Source organism: Hemiscyllium ocellatum, chromosome 8, assembly GCF_020745735.1.
Source record: "Hemiscyllium ocellatum isolate sHemOce1 chromosome 8, sHemOce1.pat.X.cur, whole genome shotgun sequence".
NCBI lineage: Eukaryota > Metazoa > Chordata > Chondrichthyes > Orectolobiformes > Hemiscylliidae > Hemiscyllium > Hemiscyllium ocellatum.
In genome coordinates this window covers 100008440-100025758 of record NC_083408.1, presented here as the reverse complement: position 1 = coordinate 100025758, position 17319 = coordinate 100008440, and the positions used below count along the sequence as shown (strand labels likewise).

Genomic DNA, 17319 nt, shown 5'->3' with positions numbered 1-17319 from the left:
ACAGGCCAGATTACTGGCTAAAATTTACAACTGTGCTCTAATCTTAAACTACTTTCCATCACCATTTTTGGAGATTAACTGGTAATATTAGATCAATTTAGACATGACGATCAAAGAAGTCATTCCTGTCTCTTTAAGATTACAGAGTACAGTTTCTTAAACTTTAGAAGAACAAAAATGTTATCTATTTGTTTATAAAATACTTACTGTGTAAAATATACATTACTTAGAATTCAACAAACAACATATTTGGTTTTTGACAATATCATTCATAAACAGTTAAATATCCAAAAGTAGACAGAAGATTTGCATTTGCTGCCTTTCCAACACTGAATTCACCCTTTTATCATTTATTCCTCAATACCTGCCTCACCCCCATTCATTTTTTGTCAGTTTTGAAAATGTGATTTGTGTTGTTCATCAATAAAAATTGTAATCCTCAGCTTGACTCAGTAATATCAACCGGCATCTTCGTGAGGTCAGGAACTCAAGGATATCGAGAGAGTTCAAACCAAGCGATACCTTAGTTAAAAAAGGTATCAATCTTTCATCCTGGATGTTTGCTCTACAAGAATGGAGTTTCTGACTTCCAAATTCTACACAAATTGAGGGGTATCCCCAATAAATATCCAGACGTATTCTAAAAGGTTTGAGTTGCCAAAGGCTCATTGAAAGTCAATGCTATGGACATGAACTTTTTCCATTGTAGCCTTTGATTTCCTTTTCTTTTCCTGTTTCCCATGAATTCCTGCTTTTGCTTTAAAGGATTGAACTATTTTTAATCTTGTTCATTCAGGTTTGATATACAGTAAAGATCTTTTAAATCACCTTGGGAGCGTTAGATACAAAATCAGAAGAATTATTATCTATTTATCTTTTGATTTAGGAGCCAAAAATACCCTATATAGTAAAGATGTAATATATCAGAAGCCATTATAGAGATTCTCTCCTAATTAAAGAATATCAGGCAAATGAACACCTTGGACAGATTAATTAAAGAGAAAGTTGATTTAAATATCTGTCATTACATATTTTCATTCTTTATGATCTCCTTTGATTTTTTTAATATTCTATAATAAAACATGTTGCACTATTGGTGAAGCCATTTTACATATGATGTGCCAAACCAAGGTTCCATATGGATGTGAAAATGTGTTGCTGGAAAAGCGCAGCAGGTCAGGCAGCATCTAAGGAGCAGGAGAGTTGACGTTTCGGGCACGAGCCCTTCTTCAGGAATGCCCGAAACGTCGACTCTCCTGCTCCTTGGATGCTGCCTGACCTGCTGCTCTTTTCCAGCAACACATTTTCAGCTCTGATCTCCAGCATCTGCAGTCCTCACTTTCTCCTTCCATATGGATGTAAAAGGACCCATAGCACTATTCTAAGAAGAGCTGGGTATTACTCCTTGGTGATTCAGCTAACATTTAACCCCTAATCTATGCCATTACTTGGCCATTCATTTTACTGCCATCTGAGGAGGTTTCCTGTGCAGAAATGTTTGCTACATTGTTTGCGAGTACATCATGCATTACTTACAGTGACTTTACACTTCAAGAATGCCTAATTTTTTGCATTGGGAATCCTGAGGTATTGCAAAGGTGTTGTACGAATGCAAGTTTTCTTTTAGCTTGTTTCTTTCTGGAAGTGACAATTCACTGGAACTATGGTAAACTCTATGACACATTGACCCTCAACTTTCCAAGAAGTCTGATCTGAAAGGTAAAACAGGAATGGCTGGTCATTAAATTGAAAGCCATGGGAATGATCAGCCACTGGTTGAAGGATTCAATTCAGTGAGTAATCATGAGGCAAGTTAAGCCTTAATTGCAGCAGCGCTGAATGGAGAAACTCAAGCCTCCTCTTTTCAATCACAGTTTCCAAATGATGTAAGTGGATTCAGAAATGCAAAGTAAATAAATCAGTAGAGAGGAAGGTGAAACAGAGGAGGCAGTTGAGAAGAGTCAGAAGACAATTTATGCAATTGTACAAAGTTGAACCAAATATGGAAGTGAATTAGACAATATGGCAGATGAAATTTAATGCAGATAAGTGTAAAATAGGTCAGAATTTTATACTTAATGTTAAAATATCCAAGAATTAAGCTGAATAAGATTCAAGAGCTGCCTTTAGCACGACATCAAGCCAACTCAGGGCAGGAATGAACAGAACTAATAAACTGTTGAATTAGACAACCCAGATAATAAATCATAAGTTAGATGAGGTAATAAGGAACTTTATAGTTCGCTGGTCAGACTATCCAACCCTGGTTGGTAAATATTGGCCAAGTGCTGGAGGTAGTCCAGAGATTAATGATAAAACTGATTGTGTCAGGATGCCAGAGTTGTGGTTAAGGACTGGATAAAACTGTATTGTACACCATAGAAATGAAGTCTCGCAGAGGAGATCTTGTAGCAAGATGTAAAATTGTTAATGCTATTCAATAAAGAAGAAGAAGGGCTCATGCCCGAAACGTCGATTCTCCTACTCCTTGGATGCTGCCTGACCTGCTGCGCTTTTCCAGCAACACATTTTCAGCTCTGATCTCCAGCATCTGCAGACCTCACTTTCTCCTTGATTGCTATTCAATAAGTACACCCAAATTGTTGTTTTCAACTATGGCAGTGAAACCAGGAGTCTCATGCGCACGGTGGTATAACTAACTGATATCGAGAAGTGCTTCTTCAATCTTCTGTCCACAAGTATGATCAGTGTGTATTGTACAGACTCAGATTGCATAGTGCAGGCATAATTTCTGTAATTAATCAAGAAAGTAAGAAGGATGGCAGGGCATCTGTGGATGCACAACATAAAATGACCAAATAGCCATCCTCACCATTTCAGCTTGCACATGGAAAAATTTGCTTGTCTTGAGAAATTCATCATAATAACTTAGCAGTTTCATGATGATGTGCCCATTCACAGACTGCTTGATAATGAGTTTCTGGCACACACTTTCGCCAGCTCTCTTCAGCACTTTTTCCGCTGCCACGTTCTCCGATGCATTCCATGATGGGAATCCTGGAATCAAAATTGGATATCGTGTAGATATGAGGTAGCTTAATTTAAGATGATTCCAGGCAAAGAACAAGGACATAATTAATTTCTTGTTTGCCAATGACTATGGTCTAGGTCCCGGTTCACAGATTGGCATGCAATGTTGCATTGACATGTTTTTCAATATAGGCCACAATTTTGGCTTCATGATCAGTGCGTAGCATACTGAAGTAATGTCTGCTCCAGGAAAGCAAGGCCCCAAACTATGGCTAGAGCCTATGAGAGGTATTAGTGTTTACTTATCACCACTGCACACTCTTTTGATCCATTGACAAAGGATATATTGACAATGAGTGGTGGTCAGAATTGCCAAAGCAAGTGTAACTCTCGGCTATTAGTGCAGGAATGAAAAATGTCCGTCCAAATGGAAAGTCTCTAGAGCAAAAGCCCTGTCCACTCTGTTCTACATGTGAGACTTTGGACCGTACTGGCATCATGCCAAGAAGCTTAAATTGAACTGCCTTTGTAAGATTCTGACAATCAGGTGGCAGGACAAAATACCAGACACTAGATGCTGATCCAGACTGTCTTGTCACACACCATATTGAAACATTCATAACTGAGTTGGCTTAGTCCTTAGGCCAGCTTGCCTGGCACACAATATGAGAGTGAATTCTGTCTGGAGAGCTCAAGGTTGAGGTACACTCCCATGGCAGTTAAAGGAAGCACTGGGAGAAGGTTTTTTGCGCAACTAAAGAAAATGAATCCATTTCCTTCAAAAGATAGCACATGTCAAAGAGACAGAGGAAAAATGCCAGGAGAGAAAATCCCAAGGCAGCAAGCTGTCTAAAGCACAATTATTTGTGATATCCTGTCTTACTTACAGCAGTGCTTTCCAGGCAGAGAGTGGCGTTAGCGGTAATCTCCCATACTCACTTGATCCTGACCAAGTACCCCAGGTGGTGAACACTGTCATCTTTTTTGAATAATGACTGAGAAGGAAGAAACATGTGAAGTAAGATGACAGTTTTTAATTTTGCTGTGAACTCCACTCTCACCCCAAATTTCAATCACATAAGGCACTTATAATTCGCGAAAAGACAAGAGAAAACGTTCATTCCACTAGGTAGAGTGAAACTGACACCCGGAAGCGGCAAGAACAAACCACTATAAATACCGGAAGAAACATCAAAGCAGCGCTTCACAGGAGGCTCCAATAGCACTGATGATGTTCCCTAGCCAGGGAACGAAACGTTTGCAGCAAAAACTTCCAGCTCGGCGAACAGAACCACAACGTCAGATTCCTATTAGCTCCTGGGGTAAGGATACCAATTGATCTCTTTTCATCTGTCCAGTCACGGTCTGATGCCATTCAAAATTGTACGAACTTTACAGCAATGATGAGCACAGTTTATCTGGGGCTGGTTTTTATAAACCCAGTATCTATAAGAAGGGCCTTAGATAAAGCAGTGTTTGACAACAGGATTCAGAAAGGAAGCTGGATGACCCAGAGGATTACTGCAATTCACTTCAACAACCAAGAGGAATTATGAAGAATCTTCCTTACATTTGACTGCCCACAGAAGTTCCTTAATATCCTCTGCCTGCTGCACAATGATGTACAAGTGGTGAGTGTCACCAAACAGATCCAGCACAGACCCAATAGAGTGCAAGCTGGAGTCAAGCAAGGCTATGCCATTGCACCAACACTATTTCCATCTTCTTCAGGATAAATACTCTATCTATCTCCATTAAGCTCCATGCTGGTGTGCAGTGAATCTACAGAACACCTCCAGTCTAGAACCAAGATTAACCCAACCGATTAGGCAGTGCTTGCCTGTGCGCACATTCATAGGTCTGGCTCCAAAATCACTGTCACTATACTTACAGGTGCATGGGAGAATGGGCTTGAGGATAAACATCCAGAAACCAACAGTTTCCTCTACCAGCCTACCTCCATCACACAACACTGCTGTCCCCACAACAAACGGCATGGTGGCACAGTGGTTAGCACTGCTGCCTCACAGCGCCAGAGACCCGGGTTCAATTCCCGCCTCAGGCGATTGACTGTGTGGAGTTTGCACATTCTCCCCGTGTCTGCGTGGGTTTCCTCTGGGTGCTCCGGTTTCCTCCCACAGTCCAAAAATGTGCAGGTTAGGTGAATTGGCCACACTAAATTGCCCGCAGTGTTAGGTGCAGGGGTAAAGGTAGGGGAATGGGTCTGGGTGGGTTCACTTCGGCGGGTCAGTGTGGACTTGTTGGGCTGAAGGACCTGTTTCCACACTGTAAGTAATCTAATCTAAAGCTATTAAAATCCATGGTAAACCATTCTTCACCCTTGGGGTTGTGGCTCTGTGGAATTTCCTGATCAATGAAGCAGTTGAAGCTACGTTATTGAATGTTTTTAAGACAAAGACAGATTTTTGAACAGTAAAGGAATCAAGACTCCTGGTGAGCAGTGGATAAGTGAAGCTGAGCCCTGACCTTCCTGAATGATGGAGCAGGCTCTTCTGGCCAGATGGCTAGTCCCACTTCTTATATTCTTATGTTCAATGATCAATTCTCACACCTAGGCTTTCTCCTCTGAGCAAGGGCAGATATCAAGGATAAAACTCAACATCACCTTCAGTGGACCAGCACCAACATTGGCCACCTGAGGAATAAAGCATTGAACACAGATCTCAGTCCCAGCACCAGGATCATGATCTGCAGGGCATCAGTGTTACCTGCTTCCCCCACCACCCCACACCCCCTGTATGCATCACAGACATGAAAGTGTATAGCAGACACCTCAAATCCCGAGAGAAATAGCACTAAAAAGATTCAGCGGTATGATAGGTGCTCCAGCACCTTTCTTCTCTCTCAGTCCATCAAGGTGCTGGTTCCATCAGCTGCTACATTGTCCATACGCTTGAACATTGTCTGTTTGGCAAAACAAGAGCTGTCCTCTGAGCTTCATCACAGTTACCAGAGGTCGGAGGAAAGCCTTCCACAAAGCCTTCCTGAAAAAACCAACATCCCCATCAACTTGTAAAAACATCTTGCTAAAACTGCCCAAATTTGAGAAGCTGCTGCTGCAAAGATGCCAACCCTTCCGAGTATCTCCCACAGGTCTGGGTGATGGAGTTATGCATAAACAGTGGATGGAAACAGTGTGAAAATTGAGCATCCCACCCACACACCCATTCAAACACTACCTATTGGAAAGTGCGTGGATCCAACATCAGAATCTTTATCACCTCAGGATCCACAACCCTGGAGTGGTCCTTAAAGCAACAGATAAGTGTTTAGGTTAGTGTTAAAAGGGTATAAGCCATAACGATGAATCTTGAACATTTATACCATCATATGAGATGGTGTTACAGACTCTATCTCCTTCCCAAGCACCTTTTTATTAACAACATATGTACAGTTTTATGGTGTTAGCTGACCTAAATCGATATCCCCAGGGAGGGATTGATTTAATTAATCTTAGACACACATAGTCCAATGACTATACTTCTCTATTAATTACTTTAGAAATTAGATCACTTTTAATGCCCCCGGAACAATACACAAATAGACAGCTATTTGCCTGTAAGTTTTCTGTGAGTCACTTCTCAGGTATTTATGGAGTTGGTTCCCAGAGGGATAAACAGAAATCTTCTTGAAGGGTGGTTCTTGTTCTGAGTGACTAAAATAGATACTGTTGTTTTGAAGAAAGATAGTCTAGTTGCTTAAAGACAATAGATGTTGTTTTGTGAAACAAGTGGATACCTTATAATTGAAAAATACTGGTTCCCTGGTGTGGTAATGTACCTGATACATTTCCATTCAACGCCTATTAAATAGAACTATCATATTCCAATGAAATTAGCTGCAGTGCTATCACATGGAACGTAATATTATCCAACAGCTTTATTAGTGGACACTGATTTTCAATATTTCTTTTCCGGTGTTCGTGTCATAAATTATTGCAACACAGATGAAGGATCTTTGTTCTGGTTCTTTGAAAGCTATTTAACTAAATTAGCACCCCTGCTCTTTGCCCACCGTCTGTAAGGGGTTTCTTTTTAAGCATTTATTTAGTGCCCTTGATATTTACTATTGAATCTGCTTTCACCACTCTTTTGGTTAGTTTATTCTAGATCTTGCTGAACAAATTTTAAAAAGCACCTCATCTGCCCCAATGGCTAATTTTGCAAAGGGTCATAAGCCAATTATGAGTTCATAATAATAAGTAAAGATTTTTTGTTAAGACCAAAATGGCAGTATAGCACCCCAGTGGGACTATTTTTCACCGGACTGAAGGAGGTTATAGAAGTTTATAAAATAATAGGGTGTATAGATAGAGGTAATGGCAGTTGTCCTTTCCCTAGGATGGGGGATTTCAAGACTAGTGTGCACATTTTTAAGATGAGAGGATTTCTAAAGATTTTTAAAAAGACATGAGGGGCAATTTTTTTTATATACAGAGGGTGGTTTGCATATGGAATGAACTTCCTGAGGAAGTCATTGATATGGGTACAATTACAATGCTTGAAAGACATTTGGTTAAGTATATGAATTGGAAAGATTTGGAGGGATATGGGCCCAGAGCAGGCAGGTGGGATTAGGTTAGTTTTGGATTATGTTCGGCATGGACTGGTTGAACCAAAAGGTCTGTGCTGTGACTCTATGACTATGACTCTAAGAATGTAAAAAACATTGCAATGTACAGTTTTAGGAAGCACAATTGTTTAAATATGTAATGAAAGCATAGCATTTGTCAAAACAGCCCCTGGCTGTGACCGAAGTCAACATTTTGTAGATTATGCTACAGGAGCAAGCACGATAATGGGATGTTAAGAGGAGACACAATTTATGGAGTATGCTTTCACAAATTATGGTAATTATCCTTCTTTTCCTCTCACTCCAGAGTCCTGAATTCATCCCTACAAGGAAATGTGTTATCAACTAATCGAAGGTGAGAAAATGCCAATCTAATGGGATTACCATCACTTGAAACTCCCCCTTAAATCACACAGTGTTGAATGCATACAAACAAGGAACAAGAGGAAGCCACTCGGCCCTTCGAGCCTGCTCCAACATTCAAAAAGATCATGGCTGATCTGATTTTAACCTTGATTCTACTTTTCTGCATACCCCCAATAATGTTTCACCTTCTTGGTCATCAAGAGTCCATCTACTCTTTCCCAAAAAATGTTTAAAGATTCTGCACCATTTGAGAAACCAAATGAGAGAAGGGAATGTTTCATCATGTCTTAAATGATCGACCCCCTTATTTTTAAAATATGAACCATAGTTCGAGATTCTCCTACAAGAGGAAACATCCTTTCAACATCCACCCATCCAAGTACCCTCAGGATCTTTTATGTTTTGATTAAGTTACTTCTGACTCTTCTGAACTCCAGAGGATACATACTAGTGTACCTCGCCTTTTCTCATAAGGCAATCCACTCATTCCAGGTACTGATCTAGTATAGCTGCTCTGGGACTAGATTGGGTTGGGATATCTGGTCGGCGTGGACGGGTTGGACCGAAGGGTCTGTTTCCATGCTGTACATCTCTATGACTCTGTAAGTTACCATTATTTCATTGCTGTTGTGTCAAAATCCTCGAATTTCCCACCTGACATCAGGATTGTACTTTTACCAAGAGTTTCAGAAGTTCAGAGAAAAGGATTACCACTACCTTTTCTGAGTTTCAAGCTTGATGTGGTCTTGCCAGCCTCACTCATATCCTGAATGAGAAAATATCTACTCTTGCTGTTTCCCCCAACTCTTCACATACAGTCACTCTTTCTGAATATACTGTTTCAAAACAAGTACTAAGAACTCTCAAAGCCTTAATGGATATATTGTGGCTTCAAGGCTTTTCATCTTTGTTTATGGGCTGTCATACAAATATTTCTGTCCATGCCAGGAAGAAAAAAAACAAACAGAATTAAGAGTCTACACAGTTGAAATGCATTACAAAAAGCATTCTTCTGTCACAACGACATAAATGAATCATTCACTCACTAAAACAAACAGAGCTGAATAACCGTCAAATGTTGGACCCCAGCGACCCCCGGAAAATCAGGGGTTTAAAATGTATATTCAGATACAAAGATAGTCAGCCTGATCACTGAACTCCCTCGGAAGTTGATGACAGTATTCACAGTGACCATTTCGAGATCCAGTACAATTTCCCTTGGTCCGCTGACTGGGCGGGTCATCACCAAGGTGGCACTGACGGGCCCTGTTTGCTGTTGGATTGGAAAGAAGTAAAAAGAAAACCTTATTATTTAAGAAGTTCCAATTGAGCACCATATCCTTGGCAATTCTTCCTTTCAAGGCATTATTTCTATCATGTGATAGGTTCCAAAGTTCACAGAATTTAACCTTTATGTCACAAATGTCTCCAGGAGCATTTGTTTTCACTATCACAAGTTAGCTAGCTGAAAGAAGACAGAAGATGGTGGTTGATGGGAAATGTTCATCCTGGAGTTCAGTTACTAGTGGTGCACCACAAGGATTTGTTTTGGGTCCACTGCTGTTTGCCATTTTTATAAACGACCTGGATGAGGGCATAGAAGGATGGGTTTGTAAATTTGTGGACAACACTAAGGTCGCTACAGTTGTGGATCGTGCCGAAGGATGTTGTAGGTTTAAAAGGGACATAAATAAGCTGCAGAGCTGGGCTGAGAGGTGGCAAATTAAGTTTAATGCTGATTAGTGTGAGGTGATTCACTTTGGAAGGAGCAACAGGAATGCAGAGAACTTGGCGAATGGTAATACTCTTAGCAGTGTAGATAAGCAGAGGGATCTCGGTGTCCATGTACATAGATCCCTCAAAGTTGCCACCCAGGTTGAAATGGCTGTTAAGAAGGCATATGGTGTGGTAGCATTAGTAGAGGGATCAAGTTTCAGAACCGTGAGGTCATGCTGCAGCTGTACAAATATCTGGTGCGGCTGCTATTGCATGCAATTCTGGTCACCGCATTATAGGAAGGATGTGGAAGCCTTGGAAAGGGTTCAGAGGAGATTTACAAGGACGTTGCCTGGAATGGAGGAAAAGTCTTACAAGGAAAGATTGAGGGACTTAAGGCTGTTTTCATAAGAGAGAAGAAAATTGAAAGGTGACTTAATTGAGATATATAAGATAATCAGAGAGTGAGATCAGGTGGACAATGAAAGACTTTTTCCTCGGATGGTGATGGCTAACATGAGGGGGCATAGCTTTAAATTGAGGGGTGATAGATATAGGACAGATATCAGAGGTAGTTTCTTTACTCAAAGAGTAGTAGGGGCTTGGAATGCATTGCCTGCAACAATTGTAAAATCGTCAACTGTAAGGGCATTTAAATGGTCATTGGATAAACATATGGATGAGATTGGAATAGTGTAGATTGGATGGGCTTCAGATTGGTTTCACAGGGTGACACAACATCAAAGGCCGAAGGACCTGTACTGCTCTATAATGTTCTATGTTCTATTGTGTTTTGTGGTGTGGAGACTGAGGAAGTGCATGTTTCAGAGGGAGGATTCTATAACATGGGCTTCAGCAACCAATCAAGTTAGGGTTATAGTGACTGTTTTATATTGGCTCTCCTTGACTCAGTTAGGGAGTAAATCCATGCTAAAATAACTAGAGGCTGATTTTTGGCAAATGGCCAGGGATTGATGCGGGTATTGCCAAATTAATGATGCTTCACTTCATACTTTATTACATAAGAACTAGGAGCAAGTGTAGGCCACTTGGCCTATTGAGCCTGCTTCACCATTCAATAAAATCATAACTAATCTTTTCCTGGACTCAACTCCACTTTCTTCCATTCACCAGAACCTTTACTTCCTTTACTGTCCAAAAATCCATCTTTCTATTTTTGCTTAAAGACATTAATGAAGTAGCCTCAACTGCTCCACAGGGCAGGGAATGCCACAGATTCATAACCCTTTGAGAGAAAAAATTCCTCCTCAACTCAGTCTTAAACCTACTCCCCCTTATTTTGAGACCATGCTCCCTAGTTCAAGTTTCACCTGACAGTGGAAGCAACCTCCCTCCTCTATCCTGTTTATTTTCTTCATAACTGATGAGCTTATTCATTTTTAACTATTCACAGCAACAGATTTGGATGTAATTTTGTGTAGTACTAATTGGGAGTATTCCAGCTGTTCTTTAATTAAGAGGGTTCCTACCTCTAACTGTTTCCTCCCTAACTACACCCCTCTCCAAAACCATCCTGAATCAAATGGTCATGAAAAATTGAGAAAATCCCCCATTTTGCTTTTCTCCTTGGATTACTCTCGCCTCTGTTATGGGGAGTTGTAATCATCTATTCCTGAAGACCCCTAGACAAACATCAAGGCTTGGCAAACTCTTTGGGCATAAATTGTCTATTTAAAACCTTCAAATGCTTATGGGATGGGATGGCTGACATCAAGTGTCCCTACCCCCCGGAGCTGCCATCTAGCATGCCCCACCACACACTTTAAACACACCCCCACTACGATTCCAAAATTGCCTCAATGGGTTCACATATAGTTAAGCTCTAAGAATGTAAATGTGATGGAGAAATGAGTCCAGCAATGGAAGTATTATCCAGCCTTGAATAGAGCTGGACTTAATAGAGACTTAGATGGTGTTTTCTTTTTATTCATTAACTAGATGTGGGCATCATTGGTCAGGCCAGCATTTATTGCCTGCTCCTAATTACCCAGGGTGCAGTTAAGAGTTAACCATATTGCTGTGGATCTGGAATCACCAGACTAACAATGGCAGTTTTCTTCTCTAAAGGATATTAGTGAATCAGGTGGTTTTTCTGACAATGGTTTCACGGTCATCATTAGACTCCTAATTCCAGATTTCATGGCTTTTATTGAGCTCAAATTTCACCAGCTGCTGTGATGGGATTTGAACCCAAGTCCCCAGAATTTGACCTGGCTTTCTGGATTACTAGTCTAGTAATTGATACCAGAATAACCATTGATAACCATTGATACCAGAATAATACCAACATCAGCCCTTGAGTTAGGAGGAAAAGATGTAGCACATAGTAAAATAATGAACTATTTGTCGGTAAGTTGTGGAACATGAATGATTTGCTTAAAAGATAATAAGGTCATAATAAGAATGTTGGCAGATCAAAGGAAGAATGTGGTAGGTGTTAACTGGACTTACAAGAGACACAAAGAAATAGCATGTGAAAGAATGAAAGCATATAATAAATCCATCATGACATATATTTTGATCCAAACTAATTCAATCGAGCATGTCATGTTTACTTTAGAAACAATTTACGAGGTTAATACATTCAAAACACATTTTTCTTTTTAGGTTGGGTAATACATTTTTTTTTCCTTTGCATTCTCAAGCACAGACATCAAGGTCTTACCCTCATGTAGAACTCTCTGCCTTCGTTCCCAGATTTGATCTGAAAGATGTAGTATGCACCTGGGTAGCGTGTCGTGGCCTGCATTTGGAAGATATCTGAGGGCACGTTCCTTCCGGACACAATGTCCATGTATTTATACAAAATGGTGAATGGCTGTTCCGTGCAGCCTGGGTTCTCCCCATGACACATACAACGACTGCAACATAAGCAGGGAAGTAACAATTCAATGGATAGTTTCCATAATGAGATGATAACCTCCCTATAAACACGTTCAAACTGTTTTTTTCCATGGGTTGGCATCAATTTTGAGCTAAAAAGCAACTTCCCAATAGGCTGTCCACCAGAGTACTCACTTTTCATTCAACTGTATATAAGGATCTTGACATTTCACTGGCTGCAGACATCTATATCCTCCTGGAATGTTGTAGCAGTTTTGCTCTTCTGTACATGTGTGATTTGCAGCCTCGCACTCATTAATATCTAACAAACAGAAAAATGTTGAGATACAGATTATCGAACTCTGATCTGTGCAGTGATTTTCTCTCCCAGTAAATATTCATGGGATGTAGTGTTGTCAGCTTTGGCTGGATATATCCCTAGACATTTCAACACATGACCTTTCTATCTGGTTGTCCAATACCTATACGTCCACTAAAGGTAAAGATCAAATCACCATAGTCCCAAACTCTCATCAGCTGGTGGTGGTTTAACCTGTGGGTCACCATGCCTCAGATGAGGTTGTGAAGGTGGGATCTGCACGGTAACCTCAGCTAGTGTGGGAATTGAAAACCTATGCTGTTATCATTACTCCACATTACAAACTAGCCACCCAGCCAACTGAGCTAACCAAACTATTGGTCACATGACATGTCCATCTTGCAGTCCTATCTCCCCAAATCAATCCTAAAGCAAATTCTCCTTATATCCTGTTGGATGATTTGGGCCCACACAAACAGGCATTCGTTCCCACATACCCATTTCCAAAACCTTTAGAATTAACAAATCAAACAATTTTTAAAAAGCATTACCAAGGATATTTCTCCCACGTGACTCATAGTTTCATCTTGGGGTTAACTATTAATTTTTTTAGAGGTTCTTGGTCAATGCTAGACAGGTTGAACTGATAAAAATTTCAGGATAGGTGGCTCTTTAAATCTCAACATTGTGGTGGCACTACAAATATCGGTCAGGGCACAATGAAATCTGGTTCACATGCTGTGCTCACTTAGTCCTTTCTGTTTCTGGGAGCACAGAAAGGAATTTTATTATACAGATAGAACAGTGACAGAGATACCAGAATCTCAATGTCTTGGTTTTGTCCTCCCATATGTTAACTGCCCACTGGTTGTGGGAATCTTCCTGTGGGATGCAAGTGTCGAGAGATTCAAGGATTTGTTATCCATGATGTTGAAATGAAATAGACAGAAAGCAAATGCAAACCATACACATGCCATTTCCCAAGTTGAAGCCTTTTGGATTGAGATACCATGCCAACCAAGGAAGATGGTGATGAGGGTGATGGCAGAAGGCTGCTTGAGTGACTGGAAGCCAGTGTCTAGTGGAATACCAGAGGGATTGTGCTGGCTCCCCTATTATTCATCACTTATATAAATGACATTGATGCCTGTGAGAGGGGTTAGGTGAGTAAGTGTACGGATGACACAAAGATTGGTTGAGTGGTTAACGTCAAGGGTGAGTGTCTTGGGCTACAAGAAGATACAAACGGGATGGTGAAATGGACAGCTAAGTGCTAGATGGAATTTGACCCTGAAAAGTGTGAGGTGATACAGTTTGAAAGGAATAATTTGACAAGAAAGTATTCAATGAACAGCATGACACTAGGAAGTTCTGTGGAACAGAGGGACCTTGGCGTGTTTGCCCATAGATCTCTGAAAATGGAAGAGTATCTGAGTACAGTGGTGAAACAGACATATGGGACAACTGCCTTTATCACTTGAGGCATAGATTACAAGAGCAGGGAAGTGGAGTTGGATAAAACGTTCAGACCGCAGCGAGAGTACCGTGTGCAGTTCTGGCCGCCACATTACAAGAAGGATGTGATTACACTGGAGGGGCTGCAGAGGAGATTCACCAGGATTTTGCCAGAGATGGACAATTTAAGTTATGAGGAAAAGATGAATAGGCTTGGGTTGTTTTCATTGGCGCAGAGAAAACTGAAGGGTGATCTGATTAGTATGTACAAGATTACATGGAGCACAGACAGAACTCCAGGATAAGGAGCATTTGTTCCTCTGAGCTGAAGGGTCAGTCAGAGGGAATACGGGTTTAAGGTGAGGGCAGGAGGTGAAGAGGGATGTGAGGAAAAATATTTTTACCCAGAGGGTGGTGACAGCCTGAAATGCACTGTCTATGAGGGTTACAGAGGTGAAATGCCTCACATCCTTTAAGAAATACCCGAATGAGACACTTGGCACATCGTAGCATTCAAGGCTACAGGCCAAGTGCTAGTAAATGGGATTAGGTTGAAAGTCAAGTGTTTCTCACGTTTTGGTGCAGACTCAATGGGCTGAAGGGTGTCTTCTGCACTATATGGACTTTATGAATCTATGGTCTCTGCACATAAAGGTGATCGACATAAGTTGACCAGCCTTCCTTTTTATTAATAAAAAGACTCAAGGCAGGATTTTCTCAGAAACAGACTGAGAGGCAGGAGGGACAGTAAAACTGAACAGATTCCAGCTGAATGTTTTCTAGAGGATGGGAAGGCAGAGGTTCAACTTTTCCCAGTTAGTTGCACAGTTGATGGAAACTGGAATGGACCATCTAGGAGGATAATTGAGATAGGTAACCTCACAACATTAAAAAAAGGAAATGGATGAGCCCTTGAAATGTCATCACATGCAAGGCCATGGGCGAAGTGATGGCACGGTGGCTCAGTGGTTAGCACTGCTACCTCATAGCACCAGGGCCCCAGGTTCAATTCCAGCCTCAGGCAACTGTGTGGAGTTTGCATGTTCTCCCCATCTCTGCATGGGTTTGCTCTGGTTCTCCCCCACAGGACAGGTGAATTGGCTATGTTAAATTACCCATGATGCTAGATGCACTAGTCAGAGGGAAATAGATTTGGGAGGGTTGGTGTGAACTTGGTGGGCCGAAGGGCCTGTTTCCACACTGTAGGGAATCCAATCCGATGGAAAGTGGGACTAGTGTAGGTAAGTCAGCATAGACTCAGTGGGCTGAAAGGCCCTTTTTATGATGAATGAGCCTCTGATTATGATTGTGATACCAAGCTGCTGACATTTTGCCACCATTGGAACACCACCCCTTGGCTAAGGGGAGCCCACTAGCTGAGTGAGGTGATATCCTGGTGATAAGCTGGGGTGAGAAGCATTGGTTTCAGTGGTTCCCTGCCATGGAATTGGAGGGGAGGGGTGCTGCCCCAGGTAGCAATGGCCCCACCTTCACAACTGGAAGAGGGATTTCCCACTTAACCACTGGGGAATGACTACCCCTGGCATGGAAATAAACATAATACCTGCCTGTGAGGACCTCTCAGTCTGGACGTGCCTTCTCTTTCCTCCTGTCACCTCTTACCCCTTGTCTGGTGAGGTTGCCCAGCGGCCAGCTCTTTGGCCAGGCCAGCAGCTCAGGGGGTCTGGCCACCACCTTTGATCATCCAACATCCGTGAAACTGGTGTCTCAGTCTCATTGCCATCCCTACTGTCTCTACACAGACCCTGGAGCTGCCCTGCGAACCGATTTAAGCACTTCCACCGTGGCGGCCAAATTCGAACCTCACTTTCGCCACTGACGAGGTCACACGCCCGATCTCCAAAGTTGAGGCAAGTCAGATAAAGGGTCAGCCTCAATACGTGCAAAGAATATTTCAAGAGAACTCGTCACTTTTCCAAATGTGCTGAGCACCTTAGATATGTGCAACGTTAGGGGAAACCATCTTCAGTGCGTGCTAACATAAAAGTTCCATAAATAACCTTTCATGCTTTAAGCCTCAGGGAATTTTGTTTGATATAAAAGCATAGGGTGTGTTGTATTTAAAAATTCTAGGAGGAAATGTAATGCACAGAATCTGCCGGGAACCTTTCAAAGCCTTCCATCAAGCTGTGAGCCTCTGCTGCTTCCTAGCACAAGTGACTCACCTGAGCAATGGAAGGTAAGGATTGGTAGGAAAGGTTGTCTGACAAGTCTATATTAAAATGGTTCTGATTCTGTCACCAAGTGAGAGAGATATATGACCTATGTTTCTTACAACACTCCTTGTTGGAAGAGCCAATTGTAAAATTAGCCATCCCCATTTAGTTTCCTTCTAATCCTGTGACAAACAGTTGTACGATAGAAATTAATTAATCCCATGTGAGAGATCCACAAGGTTTATCTTCCTTCTTTAGGATTGGCCTTCAAGTAAAATATGGTCCTTGATGAAAACTTTGAGAATAACCTGGACAGTCTTTACCTTGGCAACTCCTGTTGTCATTGTACATAGTGTAGCCCTCAGGACAGGTACAGAAGTAATCTCCTGGCTCATTGATGCATCGGTGCTGGCAGAGAAAACCTGAGAAACTGCACTCATTGATATCTAAAAACAAGAACCAAAATTACTTGGTTAATAACTCTAAACAGAAGCCCCTTGTGTGTTTTCTAGACTTATTCCAATCAGCTGTTTCTCTTCTGCACTGTTATATCTGTGACATATTTATACTGCTTAAAATAGCAATATTTTGCTCTCTTCACAAAGTTAAAAAAAATTTATTAAAACTTTGTTATAAATACTTTAATAAAAGAGCATCATTTGATCATTAATGCTATCATTCTCTATCGCTTGTACTGGTGTGACCCAAACTCAAATCAGATTGGAGCCTTACAACCTCAGGAAAAACAACCATTAGTTCCAATTTTCTAGTTCAAATATAAGTCACAGATGTAGAAGACCAATTATTAACCTAGTGTTACATTCTAATTCTCACTTCTTTTTGCAAACACATGAATAT

At 41.2% G+C, this 17319-nt stretch overlaps 1 protein-coding gene across 2 annotated transcripts in view; it reads right to left on the bottom strand.

Moving 5' to 3' along the window:
- Positions 1-1275: 1275 nt before the first annotated feature.
- Positions 1276-17319, bottom strand: part of fbln5 (fibulin 5) — a 93032-nt gene continuing 76988 nt past the window's right edge. For both annotated transcript variants that reach the window (XM_060829385.1, XM_060829386.1), the window contains exons 8-11: positions 16785-16907; positions 12706-12832; positions 12353-12548; positions 1276-9223 (exon numbers count right to left, since the gene is read on the bottom strand). In XM_060829385.1, coding sequence (XP_060685368.1) covers positions 9062-9223; positions 12353-12548; positions 12706-12832; positions 16785-16907 — 608 coding nt within the window. In that variant the 3' untranslated portion in view covers positions 1276-9061. The remainder of the gene's footprint in view (positions 9224-12352; positions 12549-12705; positions 12833-16784; positions 16908-17319) is intronic.